The following is a 20,238-nucleotide window of genomic DNA, read 5'->3' on the forward strand; positions in this document are numbered from 1 at the left end:
ACTTTGTTACTTAGAATGTTAGGGACACAACTTTAAAGACAAATTAACTTTTGGCCAAGCTAGAGAATTTGGTTTCTTATCAGAGAAATTACTTTTTAAAAGTCATTATTCAAATCTACTCTTCCTTTTTCCATTCCTAGATCCTTTCCTAAATCTCCCATCCAGTCCAGTCCAGGACTCTTACCCATCCAGACTTCTCCAAATTGCCCAGCTCCCAGTTTCTTCTCCAACCTTAGGGATTCCCTGGGGATCTCCCAGGCATCCTTCTCCCAAGGTTTTTGGGGTTTGGGGACCACACAGGGCATTGTTAGCTTCTGGCATAAGCCATCACTTCCTTCTGCAACAGAACCCAGGTATCAGTTCTAGGTGACAGCCATCAGCTGGAGAGGGAATATCACTAAGGGTACCCAGTTCTTTTTAGGTCAGGGAGTCCCAATCAGGCAAGCCCAATCCATTAGTCGATTTTAAATTTTAACTCAAATGACTTCTAAACCAATTGCTGCTGCTGTACCCACCCCACCTCAGAGACATAATAGACATTCACAGTTAGAAAGGACCTGAGAGATCATTTCCCCACTTCTTTCCCAGGCCCCTTCTGACTATTTCAGAGTTACACAGTTAATTCAGAACCAAGTAGAACCAAATTTTCGAACTCCAAGTCCAATGCTTTTGTCTCTACAGCTTCAGCCCCTTTAGATGTCTGGGATTCCCTGAGGGGGACCTTGCTCTTGGCCCTGGGGTGGGCTGCATACTCACTCTTGTAATGAGCCACTAGATCTTGCAGAGTGCTGAAAGTGTTCCTTGGGGAGATATAGAAACCGCCATTGTCCAATGTCCGAATCTTATAATGTTTCACTGCATCCTGATGCTGGGGATCATAGTCCCGTATCGATAAGGAATAGCTGCCTGAGTGGGCAGGAAAGGAAAGATCTCTTGTTATGGGATTTAAGAACCCCACCATCCTTCTTTAACCCTTCTTCCTTCTTTAAACTTCTTTGTGGGCAGGGGCTCCTAGTACCACTCCCATCATTTCCACAGATTTTCCCTAGGGCACATATCCTTGGAGAACTGCTCTAGCTAGTGGGTTACAGATGAATGAAGGAACTGATAATGGCAATTTAATAATTTCCCAGTTTGTCATTAATAAGGTTGTTAATATTAAGCTTCCCAGTGTCCCTTTACTCCACAACTGTGCCATCCAGGCAGCCTCTTTTGGGAGCAGTGGCTTAGAAGTACCTTGGTACAATCCAAATAAATTGAAGACAACAGAATCTTATACCTCAAATCATTGTCTGGTCACAAACTATGTGATGCTTAGAAACCTTCTACTAACATATAACCCCTGAAAATCATGATGGCCACGCTGGGGAAGACAAGTTAAATCAATGGCACCATGGACTCCCATTTTCTTAGCTCTTCCACAATCATTTTATGCTCTCATCTGAAACATCAAGTCCCCAGTCCCCATCAAAACACAGCCAATTGTTTCTCTTCTCAGCCACTCTTAGGGCAGGAGGTAATCTTGGTGCAACAGGCAACAACAGAAACCCTTTCCTTCTTAACCCTAACACCAGTCAACTAGATGAAAAACAAATTGGATGTTGACTGTGGAATGTTACATATGGTTACATATAGCCTCAGTGAACTTTGATTCACTGTTTTTGTTACACAGAAGGGTTATGTGGAGACCATGTGGTCAAGCTGAGTCTTGTTTTTAAATCTTTTACATTCAGCCTATGAACCTGCTAAGTGAAGACTGCTCCTCTCCTGCCCTCTACTCCAGCATCATCTCCAACCTGTCATTTGTCCAGCCATAATCTTATAGTCACATATACCTCTATACAAATAAATAATATCTACAAATAAAGCAACATAAATACCTACAAATAAAACAAATAAAGTTTATACAAATAAAGCCATTCCTCTTTCTATAGCACTTTCATGTTCATGAAATACTTTTCTCATAACAGTTTTGTGAGGTAGGAAACAAACATTACTATTCTCATTTTGCAGATTAAAAAACTTAGTCACAGAGATGGAACTTTCCCAGGATCATATGGTTGATTATGTGGGAATCTAAAATTTGAATCCTGATTTTTCTGGATCCAAGACCAAGATACTTTTCATTTCATCATACAGTATGCACACATAAACAAAAGCACATATATATATGCATACGAAGGCATAGATACACAGAATAATCCAGACACATTCATATGCTCACTTATACAGCCATTCTTTTTTTTGTTTTTTAATCTCTACCATGATTAACACCCCTCCAACCTGATCAAATACAGTGAGGAAACTGGGCATCCTGGATCATAACAACCTGATTGGTTCATAGGGGCATAGACATAGAGATCAATTAATCCAACCTCCTGTTTTTTAGATGAAGAAACTAAGACTCAGAGTAGGATAATAGTTTGCTTAAAGCCATTGCAGCAGCAGAGTTAGAAACTCAAATCCTAACTTTAATCCAGAGTTTTTTTTTTTTTTGTTTTATCATTTAGTTCAAACCTCACAGTGTTGCTTAACAGATGGATTCAATTCATCACTATTTAGAGAAGGCTCCTCCTTTTTTTCTTTTCTTCCTTCCTTCCTTCCTTTCTTCCTTTCTTCCTTCCTTCCTTCCTTCCTTCCTTCCTTCCTTCCTTCCTTCCTTCCTTCCTTCCTTCCTTCCTTCCTTCCTTCCTTCCTTCCTTCCTTCCTTCCTTCCATCCTTCCTTCCATTCTTTCTCCCTCTCCCTCTTCCTCTCCTTCTTCTCTCTCTCTCTCTCTCTCTCTCTCTCTCTCTCTCTCTCTCTTTAAAATGAAGCATTTGGGGTTAAGTTTCTTGCCCAGGGTCAAACAGCTAGAAAGTGTTTAGTGTCTGAGGTCATATCTGAACTCAATTCCTCCTGACTCCAGGGCAGGTGCTCTATCCACTGCTCTATCTAGCTGCCACCTGCCTTTATTTTCAACCACACCTTTTACATTTTCTCCTCATCCCCCTCTCTCACCTAAGAAGACCTTTCTTAAAATTTTACTAGGAAAATGAAGGCTATCAAATGTAAGCCCCCTCACCATCTCTATTCCACACTTCCAAACTTCTCTACACTTTTACCCACCCTCTTTTCCTTTATAATCTCTGAGCAGGGGCTGCTAGGTGGCTTCTTGCATAGAACACTGGGCCTGGAGTTATTTTCCTGAATTCAAATCTAACCTTAGGCACTTACTAGCTGTGTGATCTTGGGTAAGTCACTTAGCCCTATTTGCTTTTATTTTTTTATCTGTAAAATGAGCCAAATTGAATTACAACTCAACAAAAAAATCTCTGAGGAAAAAGTAGTTTTTCTTGCCACTCAACTCAGCCTCTCTATTTTCTACCCTTGATCCCCTCTCTTCTCATCTCTTCTAGAAACATGCTCTATTGCTAAATCCCTTCCCCTCTCTTACCTTTAATCTGTCACTTTCTCCTGGCTCGTTTTCTGCTGCTATGGATGCTCTCTGTGTTCTGCACTTAGAAAGCCTTTCGTGACTCTGTCACCCCTTAAGTTAGTATCCTTAAGATCGCCTCTGTTTCCCTACCAAAGTTCTGGCCATCTCTTTAGCTATCTTTACTTCTTTACCACCTACACACTCTTCCCTCTTTTAGAAAGTGTCTTCAGTTCCTACTTCTTTGCTGAAACAAATCTCTCCCAGATTACTAATGATTTATTTTTTTCTAAATCCCAATGCCTTTTCTCAGTTCTTGATCTCTTTGACTTCTCTGAAGCTTTTTTGCACTATTGAACACCATTTCCTCCCAGATATTCTCTCAATCCATGGTTTTCACCATTTTTGAAATTTCTTGGTTTTCCTCATAGCTGTCTGCTCCTTTTCCCTCTCCTTTACTGGTTTAGCAATCTTCTCTTAATCCCTAAATATGATTGCTTTTATAAGGCTCTGCTTTGGGTACTCTTCTGATTCTATATTGTCTTTCTTGGTGATCTTACTATTCCCAAGAGTTCAGTGATCACCCCTCTGCTGATGAGTCTCAGCTCTATATATCTATATATAAATACATCACCAGATATTTGCTGAGTATTTCCACCCAGATATCCCTTTGGTATATCAAAATATATATGTATCAGTTTACCTGATCATTTCTTTCTTATATCTGACCTTCACCTAAACTTCCTTTTTGTTATTTCTGCTGAGGGCATTAAAATTCTTCCACTCACATACTTTCATAATCTCAGAGTCATCCTTCCTTCTTCCCTGTCTCATATTCTCTATATTTAATCAGTGGCCAAATATTGTTAATTCTACAACTACATCTTATGTATATCCCTTTCTTTCTATTCAAAATCTAGCTGAAGGAATAATCTATTCCTATAGAAAAAGTTATACATGGGGTCTAGACTGTGCAAATCTACAAATGTGAGAGATGGAATGCCATGTATGAAGAATAATAAAGTCAGTTTGAGTGGTAGAAAGAATAGAAGGGAATAATCTAGAAAGTAGTTCTAATTTGGTAGTTGGGAGTCAGGCTGTGAAGGATTTTAAGTGCCAAATAAAGGAGTTTATAAATTTGATTCTGAATGTAATAGAGAGCCATTGCAGTTTGCTGAATAGAGGAATGACATGATCAGACTTATTCTTTAGGAAAATCATTTTGGCAGCTGTGGGAATGATGTGGTAGAAATAAAAACAATAGATTAGACAACTAATTAGATATGTATGGTAAGTTAGAGTGAGGAAATAAAGATGGTGATAAAGTTGGGGACTTCAGTGACTGGAATAATCCTCCACAGAAATAGGGAAGTTTGAAAAAGGAATAGATTTGGGTAAGATAACTAGTTTATTTTTAAACAAGTTGAATTTGAGATATCTTCAGAACATTGAATTCTAAATGCTCAACAAGCAATTGGTAATGCTGGACTAAAACTCAAGAGAGCATCTAGGGCTGAATAGATAATCTGGGAGTCATCTGTTTAGGGATGATAATTAAATTTATGTAACCTGACGCTGTCAGTGAGAGAATATAGAGTATGTAACAGGGTCTGGGGTAGAGTCTTGAGGATATCCAAAGTTAGGGGATATGACTTTAACATATTTAACATGTATTGGTCTACCTGCCATCTGGGGGAGAGAGTGGGGGGAAGGAGGGGAAAAATTGGAACAAAAGGTTTTGCAACTGTCAGTGCTGAAAAATTACCCATGCATATATCTTGTAAATAAAAAACTACCAAACCCCCCCCCCCCCAAAGTTAGGGGATATGGTATGGATGACAATCCAGCCAGCAAAAGAGACTAAGGAGAAATAATCACACAGATAGAAAAATCAAGAATAGTTTTAAGAAAACCCAGAGGAAGGAGTTTTCAGGAGGAGATTATAATAAAGAGTGTCAAATGTGGAAAAGAAGGCAAGTAAGATAAGGAACAGGAAAAGGCCATCAGATTTACCAATGAAAATTGGTGACTTTCAACAGACTTTCAGCTGAGTGATGAAGTATGAAACCAGATTGAAAAGGTTTGAGAAGTGACAGGAGAGAAGTAGAGGCAATGAGGATAGATAGATTTTTCTAGGCTGAGAAAGGAAGGAGAACAATGGTCAGAGAGCAGAGGAGGACAAGTACTAGGTTTTTAAAAAGAGGTAAAGATGGGTATATTTGTAAAAAGGCAGTGGAAAGGGAGAGATTAAAAACTAGAAAGATCTGTTTGATGATTATGTGGGCACTCTATTGAAGAAGAGAGGATGGGATTCAGAATACAAACACCGAGGGATTGGTCTTGGAAAAGGGATGAATACCACTTCTTTATTGAAGTAAAGGAGTAGAGAAATTGTGTGTGGGGTGTAGATCATGTTAAGGGATTGTGATATGAAGAGGGGAAAGAAGGATCTTAAGGTAAATGGATTTTATTTTCTTGAATAGTCAAGATCTTCAGCTGCAAAGCAGGGACATGGTGTGAAAAATTTTTTAAAGAGATTTGCAATAGCTACTGTGGGGCAGAAAATCAATTAGGGAGGAGTAAAAGGATTATTTTGCAATGAGGGAATGGTAGAGATTAGATAGCAAATTTGTACTGGACTCTTCAAAGTTGTGTGATTTCCTCCAGTTCCATTCAACAATATGTAAGTAGCAACCTAGGAGAAAGCCAGGGGTGCAGTTTTGTTAGACTTTACCACCCTTAACATTGTTTATGTTGCTCTCCAAAGTCAAGGTTGCATCTTTCACCTCTGCACATTTGCACAGGCTGTCCAATGAACTTCCACCTCATCTGTGTCTCTCATAATCCCATATTCCTTTAAAGTATACTTTAGGAATTTCCTCTTCCAGGTAACTTTCTCTTATTTCCTCACTTGTCTGTGCTCTCTCCCTATTCAAATTACCTCATGCTTACTTCTGTGTATACATGAATGTCTCAAGCAGATGTAAACTCAATAAGGCAAGGACAATTTTGTTTTTGTATCTCAGTGTCTAGCACAGTGTATGGCATATAATGTGTGCTTATAATTCCAATAGATTTGTGATGGAGAGAGCTATCTGCACTCAAAGAGGGGACTGTGGGGACTGAGTATGGGTCACAAAATAGTATTTTCATATTTTTTATTGTTGTTTGTTTGCTTTTTTCCTTTTTGTTTTGATTTTTCTTAAGCAGAATGATAAATATGGAAATATGTATAGAAGAATTGTGCAAGTTTAATTTATATTGGATTATATGCTGTCTAGGAGAGGGAGATGAGGGGAAGGGAAGGATAAAAATTTGGAACTGAAGATTTTGCAATGGTGAATGTTGAAAACTATCTTTGCACATATTTTGAAAAGAAAAAGCTGTTATTTAAAAAAAGGAAAAAAAGCTGTTATTTTAAAAATAGATGCTTAATAAATATTTGTTGAATTTTGAATAGTAGAAATATTCATGACAGAGAAGAAAATCTATGTTCAAATTCTAGCAGGCCTTTCCTATAAATCATTTCACTTTTGAATTTCAGTTTATTCATTTCTAAAAGGGATAATAGCATTTGTATGCTCTCTCAAGGCTTTTATGAAAAAAGCAGTTTGTAAACTTGAAAGCTCTAAAGAAATAGAAACTGCTATTATTATTCCTCACTCAGGTATTTGACCATGGAAAGGGTTATGTCCAAATGGTAGGGCTGGGCTGTTAGGGGGGATCCCTCCTCAGTTGTCTTCCAGGAATAATAAGACCATAAAGTATTAGAACTTCAAAGGGCCTTAGAAATAATCTAGTCCAACTCCCTCATTTTATAGATGTAGAAGCTGAAGACTCAAGAAAGAAAGAGGGTTACCCCAAAATCACATAGGTTAGAATCTGAACCCCCAAGCTCATGACTTTAAATCCAAAACTCTTTTCACTGTGGCAGCTAAGGACTGGCTGCCACCCACAGACTAACCTTTGGTGGTTTCACTGTCCCGAATCATGAAGGAACCCAGTACATTCCCAGGTGCCAGCAGGTGACGTTCTGCACCCTTTCGACTGATGTCTTTGAAGAACCATCTGTGAAAGGAGAAAAGCAGTGTGTGTGAGGGGTGTGGGGGCTGAGAGCCAAGAGAGCCCACAGTGCATCCCTAATTCTTGGGGCATGCTGGGGGTCACAGTAAAAAATCACAGTAACTCTGAGTGACAAAGTAGACTCTGAGCAAGATAACTGGTCTGGGATTCAAAGAAGGTAGTCCTACAGGTAAGAAATCATTGAATTAGATTCTTTCTATCCTTCAGAGCCCAGCTCACATGTGACCCACTCAGATCTCACAGACTTCTGGGTTTTTCTGATGGGTCTTGTATTCCTTTGTGTCCACATATTATCTGCCTACTAGACCATTATCATCCTCAGTGAGGACTGGCATGAAATATTATTTTGGTATTTCCCCAAGAGCTGAGGACAGAGATCTCCAGTTCTTAGTAACTGTTGGTTGAATGGAGTGAGAAATCCAGGATCAAGGATTTGAAGGGGTGCCTGAGATGGGAAAATGGGATGTTTTCACCTCCAGAAAACAAGAGATAATGAAGAGATTTCACAGAGCACCATGGCCTTAGAGCACATCACAAGGAATTTAGTTTAGACTGAAAGCAGAACTTACTATTTGGGAAGATGAGCTTCACAGTAAGGCTGTGACATTTTTGTCTGGGAAGACATTTTAGAAGAGAGTAGATCTTCATCTGTCTGAGATGGTCTAAAGTATCTCTGCTTGGGTATAGATCACAATGACCCTCTCAGCCAGGCGAATCTCTAGACTTCCTTCCCCAAGGATCTGCAACAGGTATACTTACTCCTCTGTCTCCAGTGAGTTGATCTGGGCTACATAATTACTTGGAATATAACCCTCCTTCCGGGTTGCAAGGGATCGTGCTTTCCACCACTCTCCAGATCTGTAGGACGAGAAAGGAGGGTCATCCCATCAATTAGAGTGCTTCAAACCAATCCTTGGCTCTTTTTCCCCCCTCCCTAGGGAATTAGAGAACTCCAGACTTGACCTGAGGGTCAAAGAGTGTCAGAGTTGGGCATCCAGCAGCAAAGGAGGTTGGGCTTATTATTTCTTAATTATTTCTAAGGCCTCTTCCAGCTCTAACATGAATGAATCACATTTTCACATGAATTGGAAGTTACATTCTCCTTTGAAGTTCTCTCATGAAGCTTCCCTGAATTGCAGCTGACCCTAGATTCCATATTAGCTCTAGCTGGCTCTAGATAGCTGAGAAGATTTCTAGTAAAGGTGATAGCTTGAATGACTCTTCTGAGGACCAACCAAAGTGTGGATGGACAGGCTCAACACCAAGAGGATGGATCCCAGGAGATGAATTTTGTGACCAAAATAACTGGGGGTGTTTTGGCTAAGATGGGACTATAGTTAGCAAGGGGTCTGTCCCTTACAGGGGCTCAATGTGAATCCTCGGGAGGCAAGTCTCATTCAGGGAGACAGACCCCAGCCTAGGACCTACTTTTCTAAGATCGCCATCTGATCACCCTTCCGGAAGCTGAGGTCCTCATTGTGGATGGCCTCATAGTCATACAGCGCCACGACTGTGATGTCCATGTTTTCAGAATCTGCTGGAAAATTGATTCACATAGATCATTAGGAATTATCAAGTGAGGGCTAGGTCTACCTTCCCTTCTCCCCATGGACTTCTCCAATATTTCCCTTTCCTATATGTTTCCTTTCTCTTTACAAAAGAACTATAAATTTGCCATAAATTTAATAAAGATTTCAACAAACATGAAAAGAAAACACAAATTAAGTAGAATAAGAAAGCAACCTAGTATAGTAGAAAGAATATTACACTGTGAGTTTGCAGTCCTGAATTCTATTATTGGCTTATTAGCTGTGTGACTTTGGGCAAGTAGTTTCTACCCTACCCTTCAATTTCCTCTTTTGTAAAATGGGGATAAGAATACTTGTACTTTCTGCTTCATGGGACATTTGTGAGAAAAGCAAATTCCTATCAGAATATGAGCAGCTATTATTATCACTATCCTGAGAGCTGTCAATAAGATCATCACTCAAGAGATTTGTGTATAAGGTATATTGTGAAGAACAAAGTAACAATAGGAATGTGATGCTATTTTTTCCTACAATCATCTTTTATACTTTACAAGACTACATATAATATCTATTATACAAAATTAGAGGAAGATCTAATTTGTTCAGTATCCCCATCTGAGCTTTTGTAAGTCTATAAAATGTTTTGGTGTTATTGTTTAAGATTTTAAAATGTTTTTTGTCAAGTGGTGAAAGGTTTAGCATCACAGTGTCATAAAGAGCACTGGGTGAGAAATGAGGAGACTTCAGTTCTAGAACTGGTTCTGTCACCAATTTGATGTGTGACTTTGGGTCCTCTCCTTAGGCCTTAGTTTCCTCCCTCTGGAAAAGGAGCAGATTGGTTTAGATCATTTTGGAAGGAGGAGATGGGGGAAAGAAGGAAGGAGAGGAAAGAGAAGCAAAGAAGGGAGAGGAAGAGGGAAAAGGGAAGAAGGGAGGGAGAAAGGAGAAGGGAAAGGACTCAGAAAAACAAGGAAATCTTGCTTTCCAAAGCAAGATACTTCCTGCCTTGGAGCTTCCTTCTCTGTGTAACTCCCAGTTCCTTATCCCATTCCACCTCATCACACCCCTGTGTGACTCTGGGATCACATACCATGAGAGGAGATGACCTGGCTGACACCAGAACCATGGTCTGTCTGTAGAAAATGAAGAACAGGATCAGGATCAAAAAAAGAATGAGTCTTGGACCTGATGGGGACCTCAAAGTTGAACCTCTTTATTTTGTAGAGGACACTGAAATCCAGATGGGAAACAAGTCTTCTCCAAGGCTACCACAGAAATTCAATGGCAGAGATAGAACTAGAAGTCAGATGTCCAGACTCTCAGCCCAAAGCTCTTTTCACAGTTCTACCTTGCCCTTGAAATTCTCAGCAGGCCTTGAGAACCAGCAGGAAAATATGCCATCTCCTGGAGGAATGGGAGGAAGTTGGGGGGGGCAGAGAAAGGGAATACAGGAAGAGTGGGGCAGCCCTGGATTTGGAGCCAGAGGATTTAGGTTCCCAGTCTGTCTCCTGTGAATTTTGGTAAGTCTTAGTTTCCTGCTCTATAAAATAAGGGGTGAACTAGATAATCTTTGAGGTTCTTTCTAGCTTCAAATCTTGTGATTCAATTATTATGGACAAGGATGGGGTACCCAGTATAGGGAGAAATTATATGCTGCAGCAAAAGATGACCAAGAGTCTGGGACCTTGCTCAGTAGGTGATAAATAAGGAAGGGTTTCCAACTTTGTGTGGGATTCATCAGTACCTTAACAGGCTAATACAAGAGGGTACTGGGGATTTGGGGACAAAGAATCAGTCACATTCTAAAGATTTCACATCCAGATCTATCCAAGTGAATTGGAGATCAACACATGGACTAAGGGCTTTCTGGACATGTCCCCCACAAACAAGTTAGAGAAATGATAGAAAAGAAAAGACTGCTTGTAGCACAAGTCAAAGTCCTAACATAACAGGGAACTCACTCCTCTCACCAAATCTGAAAGTCTTGCTCACCTTTTTTCCAGGGGATGTTGGATCTGGCACATATACAGGACCCTGGGTGTTTGTTTCAGACTCTTTTTGGAAAACCTTTCCTCCATTATGGGTAAACTTGGATTTCACACACCCCATCCTGGGATAGAAAAGAGGAAATGTAGCTCTGAGCCCATAGTATCTCCATAGACCCTATCAACTCAATAATAAAGACACCCTTTTCTGAGTATCCAGCATAAAAGACTGTAAAAGTCAATGTTTTTCTAAAATAATTGCCATAATTAATCACATAAACAAAAACCCAATACCATATAATTATGTTAATGGATACAGAAAAACATTTCATAAAATATAACATTCACTTATTTAAAACAAAAAAGCAAAAGCACAGACCTAGATGAGCCCTTCTTTAATGTAATAAAAAATACAGATCTAGAACTAAGAGCTAGTGTTATTACTAAGGCATTGAAAGCTTTTCAAAAAAGCAAAGGGGTAAAACATGAATTCTTCCTTTCCCTACTATTATTTGACATAATACTAGAAATACTAATGATAGCAATAAAAGAAGAAAAAGAGATGAAATATAAAGACATCAGCAAAGAGAAGGCTAAATTATCCCTTTTTGCAGGCAAAATAATCACTTATGTAGAAAGCCTCAAAGAATTAACAAAGAATGAACCACAATGATTAATAGTCTTAGCAAAATAACAGGATCCAAAATAATCCACAAAAATCCCCAGCATTTTTATATAGCATAACAAAAACACATTACATTACACCTCTAAACAGTGGGAAAAGAAATGCCATTCAAAATATCTAGAAAATACAGAAAATATTTGGGTGTTTACCTAATTAGACACACAAAGGATTTATAGAAAAATATTACTAAACACTCTTTACAGATGTAGCCAGAGGGGTGTACAGTCTCACTCAGAAGGAGTCCTTCCCTACTACTCCTTGGGTATCAGATACTCTGATTAATATTACCCCCACCTACTGGAAATTCTACTCTTCAATTCAGCATGTTATTAATGAATTCCTTAGACCTCTTAGGATAGTGAATCCAAGACAGTTTAATTAGTGGTAATATAAAAAATAACAGGCATAGTAGCAGAAACTCTGTGCCTTCTCTATAGAAATAAAGGAAGGCTTAAATAATTTATTATTCATGGTTGGATCACATTAATATAATAATATGATTTTACCACCTAATTTAATTTATAGATCTTAAAAAATATTAAACCAACCAAACTGCTGTGGATTTCTTTTTCATTAATTTAAATGATAGCAAAATAAATTGAAAGAACAAGATATGCAAAGAAAAGGAAGAAGAATGAAGAAGAAAAGGAATAAAAAGGGCCTAGATTACAAGGACAAAAACTATATGATAAAACAGTAATAATCAAAACTATTTGTATTATTTTAATAAACTGAAAAGTACATCAGCAGAACCACTGAGAAAACGAAGAGTCAAAAAGCAAACGCAATACTCCAGAATTCTGTAATCTCAAGAGCCCAAATTGCAGGGGAATAAATCCCCTAATAAACAAGAAATATTGGAAAAAATAGAAATTATAGAAGCAGCTGCTGATACAGTAGATAGAGTGCTGGGCCTGTCAGGAGTCAGGGAGTCCCGAGTTCAAATTTGACCTCAGACACTTAGTAGGTGTATCCCCCTGGGCAAGTCACTTCATTGCTGTCAGTTTTCTTAACTATAAAATGGAAATACCTACTCATGGGGTTGTGTGATGATCAGATGAGATAATTGTAAAAATCACTTAGCACATTCCCTGGAACATTGTATATATTCTTTTATTAATAGTAGTAATAAAAGAGACACTATTTGTATATAGCACTTCATGACTATAAATAATATTTACATTCATCCTTGTTGAGGTAGAACAACCAAGGCAGCTGAGAGTAAACAACTGAGGCTGCTCCGTCCAAATGAATGCCAGTGGATGGATGCTGAAACTGGCATCTGGAAGGCTTGAGTTTAAGTCTCACTTCTTATATTATCTGTGTGACAAGTCATTTAATCTCTCTGAGCCTCTCTTTCCTATCTATAGGAATAACCTATATCTCTATATATCCTATATATAGAATGTAGATATATAGATATTCCTATCTATAAAATAGGGAATATAGTTTCTTTCCTCAAGTATCTTGTAAGGATGGAGAGAGGTATCAGTTATCTCTCCCTCAAATGCCCAGGAAGAAGGAAAGACTAGGTCAAGGGAGAGAAATCCTCCTCTTAATGGTAAGAAGAAAGTTTCCTCTGTGCCCAAAGGGCTATTAAACTGTGCACATCCTTTGACCCAGTAGAGTTTTTACTGGGATTATATCCCAAAGAGATCTTAAAGGAGGGAAAGGGACCCACATGTCAAAAATGTTTGTGACAGCCCTTTTTGTGGTGGCAAGGAACTGGAAACTGAGTGGACGCCCATCAGTTGGAGAATGGCTGAATAACTTATGGTATAGGAATGTTATGGAATATACTGTAAGAAACAACCAGCAGGATGATTTCAGGGAGGGCTGGAGAGATTTACAGGAACTGAGGCAGAGTGAAATGAGCAGGACCAGGAGATCATTATATAGTTCAACAACAAGACTATATGATGATCAATTCTGTTGGATGTGGCTCTCTTCAACAATGAGATTACTCAGACCAGTTTCAACTATTCAGTGATGAAGAAAGCCATATGCATTTAGAGAGAGAACAGTGGGAAATGAGTGTGGACCACAGTGTAGCATTTTCACTCATTTTGTTGTTGTTTGCTTGTATTTTCTTTTCTTTCTCATTTTTCCCCTTTTTAATCTGATTTTTCTTGTGCAGCATGATAAATGTGGAAATGTGGAAGAATTTGCATGTATTTAACATATTAGATTATTTGCTGTCTAAGGGAAGAGTGAAGGAAAGGAGGGGAGAAAAAATTTAGGACACTAAGCTTCGCAAGGGTGACTGTTGAAAACTATCCATGCATATATGTTGAAAATAGAAAGCTTAAAAAAAAGAAGAAAGTTTCTGAGGCTTTGGTCTGAAAGTCAGGAAGGGGCTTGCTGTTTGAGATTTGGGGCCTAGAGATGAGACCTCATGTCTGAGTCAAGAAAACAAATACAATTTTAGGTTTCATGAAGAAGGGACGTGACATCTAAAATGAAAAAGTCCGCAAACTTTGCTCTGATTTGATTATATCATAATATCTTGTCTATTCATTCCCCATCTCCATTCCAATTTCCATATTAGTTCAGACCCCCATCACCTCTTAGCTGACCACTGAAATAGTTCCTTATCAGGTCTTCTTGCCTCCAATCTCTTGTCCTACAATCCATAGTACCTGAGTCAGATTCTTAACATAAACCTGTGATTATGTCCTATACTTCATCCTCTCAGACAATGAATGAGCATTTATTAAGCACTGTACTATGTACCAGCCATAATGAAAAGTGCTGGGAAAACAAATACAAGCAACAAAAAACAAAACAAAACAAAACAACAAGGAGCTACTGTTCTAATGGAGGAAGAGAACATCTAAAAATGGAACTGAAAAGTAAAGGGTAAAGGAAAACAAAGTCTATAGTCAATAAACATTTATTAAATATCTACCTTCAATGTTTCAGACATTATGCCAAGTGTTGGGCATACAAGAAGGGCAAAAGATTTTGTTTTCTTTTTGATCTGATTTTTCTTGTGCATAATTGTGGATATTTGTGGATATATGTATAGAATTGTGGATAATTGTGGAAATGTATATATGTAGAAGAATTACACATATTTCACATATATTGGATTTCTTGACTGTGTAAGGGAGGGGATGGGGAAAGGGAGGGAAAAAAAATTTGCAACATAAGGTTTTGCAAGGGTGAATGTTGAAAACTATGCATATGTTTTGAAAATAAAAACCTTGGGGCAGCTAGGTGGTGCAGTGGATAGAGCAACAGCCCTGAAGTCAGGAGGACCTGAGTTCAAATCTGTCCTCTAGCTGTGTGACCACTTAAAGCCAACTGCCTCAGCAAAAAGAAAGAAAGAAAATAAAAGAAAATAAAAAAATTAAAAAAAAACCACAAAGAAGGGCAAAAGGCAATCCCTGACCTCAAGAAGCTTACAGTTTAATGGGAGAAGTTTGCACATAAAAAGAAGCTAAAAGGGAAGGCAGAGGGGAGAGGAGGAAAAAGAAGAGGGAAAGGATACCCTACAAAGGAGTAGGATGAATTCTGGTAGTCAGGTGAGAAATGAACTGTTCCTTATCTGGACTTCATCATTTTCTCCAGAAACTCATTTTCCTATATGATCACATCAGTCCTGAAACACAGCACCTCAGGACCCCCTGCCCTCTGATTAGAGGAAGATATCCGGCCTAAATCCAGAGAATTGGGGATGACTGACCTGGGCCCTTCTCCAGGAAGGATTCTAGGAAGAACTCACTGAAGAGAAAAGGGTCATGTTGGGGCAAAAGGAGAAGTTGAGTCATGGTGTATAAGTCCCCCGTTCCAAAAAACCTTCAGTAGCTCCATAGTGTTCAATGCAATGAACTCGGGTCTGAGAAGCCAAGAGTCTTGACTGTGATCATAATAACTAGCCAGATATTGAGCAAATTACTCTCCCTCATTGAGTTTCAGTTTCATCATATAGAAAGTAGGAGCGAATCTAGATGAGTCTCTTCCCAAATTTTGTGTTCTATGAATAAAATCTAAACTCCTTTGTCTGGTCCTTCACAATTTGTTCCAAATCTATCTTTCTATCCACCTGCCCCCAAACTCCAACACTGCTTCTCTTTACACAAACTCAGCTTTAGCATAGTTTTTTAAACTTTGTCCACTCGTGACCCCTTTTAGCCCGAGAAATGTTTATATGACCTCATGTATATAGGTATATAAAGAAAACATTTACTGATAATAAATCGTAATTTTATTTGCAATCAGTTACCAAACCCCATATAGGGTGGAGAACTACAGTTTAAGAAGCTGGAAGTTAGAGGACCATTTATTCATCTCTGAGCACATCTTTTACTTTCAATTTCCCCCACATCTGAAATTCCTCTGGTCTCTCTTCCTCTCATAACCACCCCCCCCCTTTTTTTAAACAAGCTCTTTCTTAGGTACCTCCTTCTCCCAGGAGACTTCCCTAATTCCCTCCCCCACTCACTTGAAGTGATCTCACACAATTTTGTTTGACCCTCTCAAGTTCTCTTCACATTCTAACCATGCATTGTGGCTTTTTGTATTCTTATCTAAACCTTCTACTAGATCAAATTTCTTCATCTTTTGGTGAAACTCATAAACTTGTCGGAATAATATATTTAAATGCATAAAATAAAACACATAGGATTACAGAGGAAACCAAAAGTTAGTGAACATAAAGATGTAATTATTTCTCATTGAAATTTGTAGACTTTTTGAGTGTCTGTGGACCTTAAGTTAAGGAATACCTGTGCTAAACTGTGTACGACTGTGAACTCTCAAACACTCAAAGAATGTTAGAACTGAAAGAAACTTTAGAATGTTATGCACATGATTTTAATGCACAAAATGTAAGAACTGGAAAAGATCCTTGAGCATATAACTGTGATTTCTAACATGTGGATTACAGATTTTTGTGAGAACTCATGGAATTATTGCAAGGAATTCTCAAATCTAAAGTACACTGGATTTGGGAGCTCTGTATTTAGATGCTTATTAACTATGTGTTTCTGGGCAAGTCACTAGATCGATGTCAGCTTCAGTCTCCTATCTGTAAAATGGGTATAATAATAGCATTTACCTCCCAAGATTGTGGAAGGATCAAATAAAATAATATAGGCAAAGCACTTTACAAACTTTTAAGTGATATATATATATATATATATATTTATGATTGTTATTGTTGTTACTATGTGCACACTGCACTTTGTCATTTATATTACATTTCATTTGGGGATGAGAGAAAAAAATCCTTTGAAACTAATCTTCACACACAAAAGCATCTGGCTGACTTGTGGCTACCTGTTTGTTCTGATTGCCCAGAGCCATCTGATAAGGCTATGACTATTAGTTGCCTTTTTCTCCACAACATATGTTTGTGAAAGTGGATTTTCTGCACTTGTATTGAAATCTAAAATCCTGAAGCAAGTGGCATGTGGAACCATAATTTCATCCCTTCAACTAAGACTTTCAATATTGAAAGCTATAAGCTGGGCTCTATCCAACAAATAAGTGTCCTTTGTGAACTGAATAAAGATTATCTCCTATCACAATGTTTCAAATATACATAGAAGGTGCTGTAATTAATAAAATATAAATTCATTTAAAAGCATTACCAAATTTATTGTAACTCTGAACTCGGTTCAGAGTCTGCCTATTTTTTCAATCAATATGTTAAGTGGTGGTCCTTAAAATTATTTTTATCATTAAGAAAGGGTCCTTAAATTCTGAAAAGTTGGGAACTACTGTCAAACAACATAAAATATCACAACTGGAAGAGTTCTTAGAGACCATTTGGTCCAATTAGATAATTTTTCAGATAAGTAAACTAAAGAAGGGAGAAGAGATGCTATGGACTCACGATTTCCTATCAGACCACATATCCATGGCCACAGGTTCATTTGCTCTCATATTAACCTCAAAACCCTGGGATAGGTTTAGGTGGATCACTCTTATTTCCTGAGGTGTTAAATTGAAATCCAAATGGCAATAGTGACTTGACCAAAACATATAGAGAACAAGCTCAAAAATCCTGAGTAGCTAGGTGGTATACTAGATGGAATGATGGAATGCTGAATTGGAATCAAGACTTCAAAATCCACACGCCAGATACTTATTAACTGTATGATCCTGAAGAAGTTACTTAACCCCTGCTTTGCCTCAGTTTCTTCAACTGTAAAATGGGCATGACAATAGAATTTACCTTTCAAGGGTTGCTATGGGATCAAGAGAGAATTTTTGTAAAGCACTTGGCACATAGTATAGGCTAACTAAATATTTATTTCCTCATCTCTCCCAGTCTTTTTGTACTCACATAGTTCTCATTTAGTCTTGTTGAAAAGAAAAAAGAAAAAGAAAAAGAAAAAAATGGCCCAAACCTGTAGTCTCCATCTACCATTCTCACTTTAGGGAAATGAAGGTGAAAAATCAGCTATCTAGGAAAGGTCTATTTCTACCACTCTCACCACACCTGCCTGTGCACCATACCCACCTGCCCACCAACCTCAGTACGCTTTGTCCCAGAAAGAAACTTTTACAAGGACAGAATCTAGAGGTTTTTATACCTTTTTTGTTACCAATGACCAGACAGTACTTAGGCTCTATACACAGCAAGAGAATAGAACCGACTTTGCCCTCTAAAAGCTTCTGATCTAAATCAGGGCTCAGAAAGAATACTATGGAGAGTTCCAGCCTGGGAACTGGGAGAACTGTGCTCCACTACAAGGGGAATATGACCTTGAAAAATTCAATTCCCCTTTCTGAGCCTCAGTTTCCTTCTCAGTAAAAGGAAGGGATTAGATTAGGCAATTCGAAGAACCCTTCCAATCTTGGCATTTCATATTCCTAGATTTCTTTCGTTCTACATTCCTCTGATTCTGGTTCTGATATTTACACTTCTGGTCCATCTGCCACAATATGCTGCCAGATAACTGAATTCTAGGTTTCTTAGTACAGTTGACTTGAGCTTTATTAATGGGGACAGGTTGGAGTTAATCTCTAAAAGAAATCATTGTGTTAGAATCCATCTCCGTCCTCCAAGGACAGGAGCTCTTCAACCTTGTCCCTAAAATAACAGTATATCCTCTTATTTTATCAATGGATTGGAGTAAGAATAAGGAATAGATGATTAATTCATGGTAGGAGAGATCCAGACCTGAAAACTGGGATTCCTGAGTCTTATTCACAGATCTATCTTCTGAAAGACTATGATGGGATTGGGGATAGGATTGTTCTTCTCTGGACCCCAGGAGTCTGTTTGATTTCTTCCTCACTGGGACCTGTGACTGTTGTCTTCTTGTAAATAGATGAACATGGGGCAGGAGGACAGGATGGAAAGATTACTCAAGATCCTCTGGGACTCTGGAAGGAAGGTCTAGCCCAAGAGAAGAATCCAGCTAGAGCTTACCAATGCCATCTACGCACCCCCTAACCAAGCACCCAGACATTTCCAGCAGCCCCCAGCTAAGCAGCTGCTTAGCCCCTCAGCCCCACACACCACTTCTCTAATTCTCTCTAGTTCAGGGGACCTCAAAGCCCCTCACATATACTAGTTTCCTGAGAGGAACAGGAAGAATCTATGAGTTCTTCCCATTTTGTAGAAGGGGAACCTGAGACCCAGAGAGATTAAAAATTTAATCTCAGGTCACACAGCCAGGACTTCTGGTTCCTGTTTAAAGCCTTCTCCATTTAATGTTCCTAAACCAGGGTTATGAAACTGGCTTCTCCCATTCTGTCAATATTTTAATTTCTTTTCTCTTTATTTTTTATCCACCTTTCTATCATTCTTCATATCACTTTCCTCTCCTCTTCCCATTTTCTCACGCTCTCTAGGGCACCCAATGCACACAGCTCTTCCATCCTCTTCCCTCTCGAATTAGTTTCATATCACCACCTCCCCATAATTAGCCCGGGTCTGTAAATACACCTGCAGGGACATCCACAATTCGCTGGCCCCGTTTACATTACTCATTTCTTCCGAGTAGAGAGAGTGGTGCGGGTGGTTCTGGGTATCGCCCCCACGAGCCTTTAAGACTCACCTGACCTTCAGTCTTCTAAACTGTCCCAAGATGTGCGGCTCCAGTCCTGCCCTAGGCGTCGCCAATTCAGTCTTCTGGGGTCTCCGCCGCTCCTGGGGCATCGGGCTGCCCCAGTGCAGTTGAGGGGAGGCCGGCGCTGTGGTCTCTTGACAGTCCTCCGGGACTCAGTTTCCTTTTGCACAAGGAGTCTAGGCTTCTCTCCTCTTTTCCAAAGGATGGAAAGGACGAGAAGTGGTTTGGCCACAGGTGGAATAATACTCAAACGGACATCCTGGCACGATCTCAGTTCTATTCTTTCTTTCCCCTTCCCTCTTGCTTTAGTCTTAGCAGGATCGCCTTGCAGAGAGGCGGGGAGGCGGGCGGACAACTGGAGCTACAAGAAAATGAACCTCGTCTTTAGGTGGTCCCTTACCGCTCAGCTGAGCATCTGGGTTCTAACTAGCTGGAGGCAAACTCCGCCTACACTTTCACTAGTCCAGGAACAATTCTAAAGGCACCCTTAAACTAGCGTTCTGACAACTACC

General features: G+C 39.1%; 1 protein-coding gene across 3 annotated transcripts in view; it reads right to left on the reverse strand.

Moving 5' to 3' along the window:
* Positions 1-20,201, reverse strand: part of HCK (HCK proto-oncogene, Src family tyrosine kinase) — a 37,879-nt gene extending 17,678 nt beyond the window's left edge. Inside the window, exons 1-8 of one of the 3 annotated variants that reach the window (XM_003757030.4) lie at positions 19,715-20,201; positions 11,019-11,136; positions 10,117-10,159; positions 8,926-9,031; positions 8,257-8,355; positions 7,379-7,482; positions 757-906; positions 185-337 (exon numbers count right to left, since the gene is read on the reverse strand). In XM_003757030.4, the coding sequence (XP_003757078.2) occupies positions 185-337; positions 757-906; positions 7,379-7,482; positions 8,257-8,355; positions 8,926-9,031; positions 10,117-10,159; positions 11,019-11,136; positions 19,715-19,815 (874 nt within the window). In that variant the 5' untranslated portion in view covers positions 19,816-20,201. Of the gene's footprint in view, positions 1-184; positions 338-756; positions 907-7,378; positions 7,483-8,256; positions 8,356-8,925; positions 9,035-10,116; positions 10,160-11,018; positions 11,137-19,714 lie in introns of all 3 variants that reach the window. The other 2 variants (XM_012553617.3, XM_023507342.2) reach the window with 2 other exon arrangements.
* Positions 20,202-20,238: the final 37 nt, after the last annotated feature.

The sequence above is a fragment of the Sarcophilus harrisii genome, chromosome 2 (assembly GCF_902635505.1).
Source record: "Sarcophilus harrisii chromosome 2, mSarHar1.11, whole genome shotgun sequence".
NCBI lineage: Eukaryota > Metazoa > Chordata > Mammalia > Dasyuromorphia > Dasyuridae > Sarcophilus > Sarcophilus harrisii.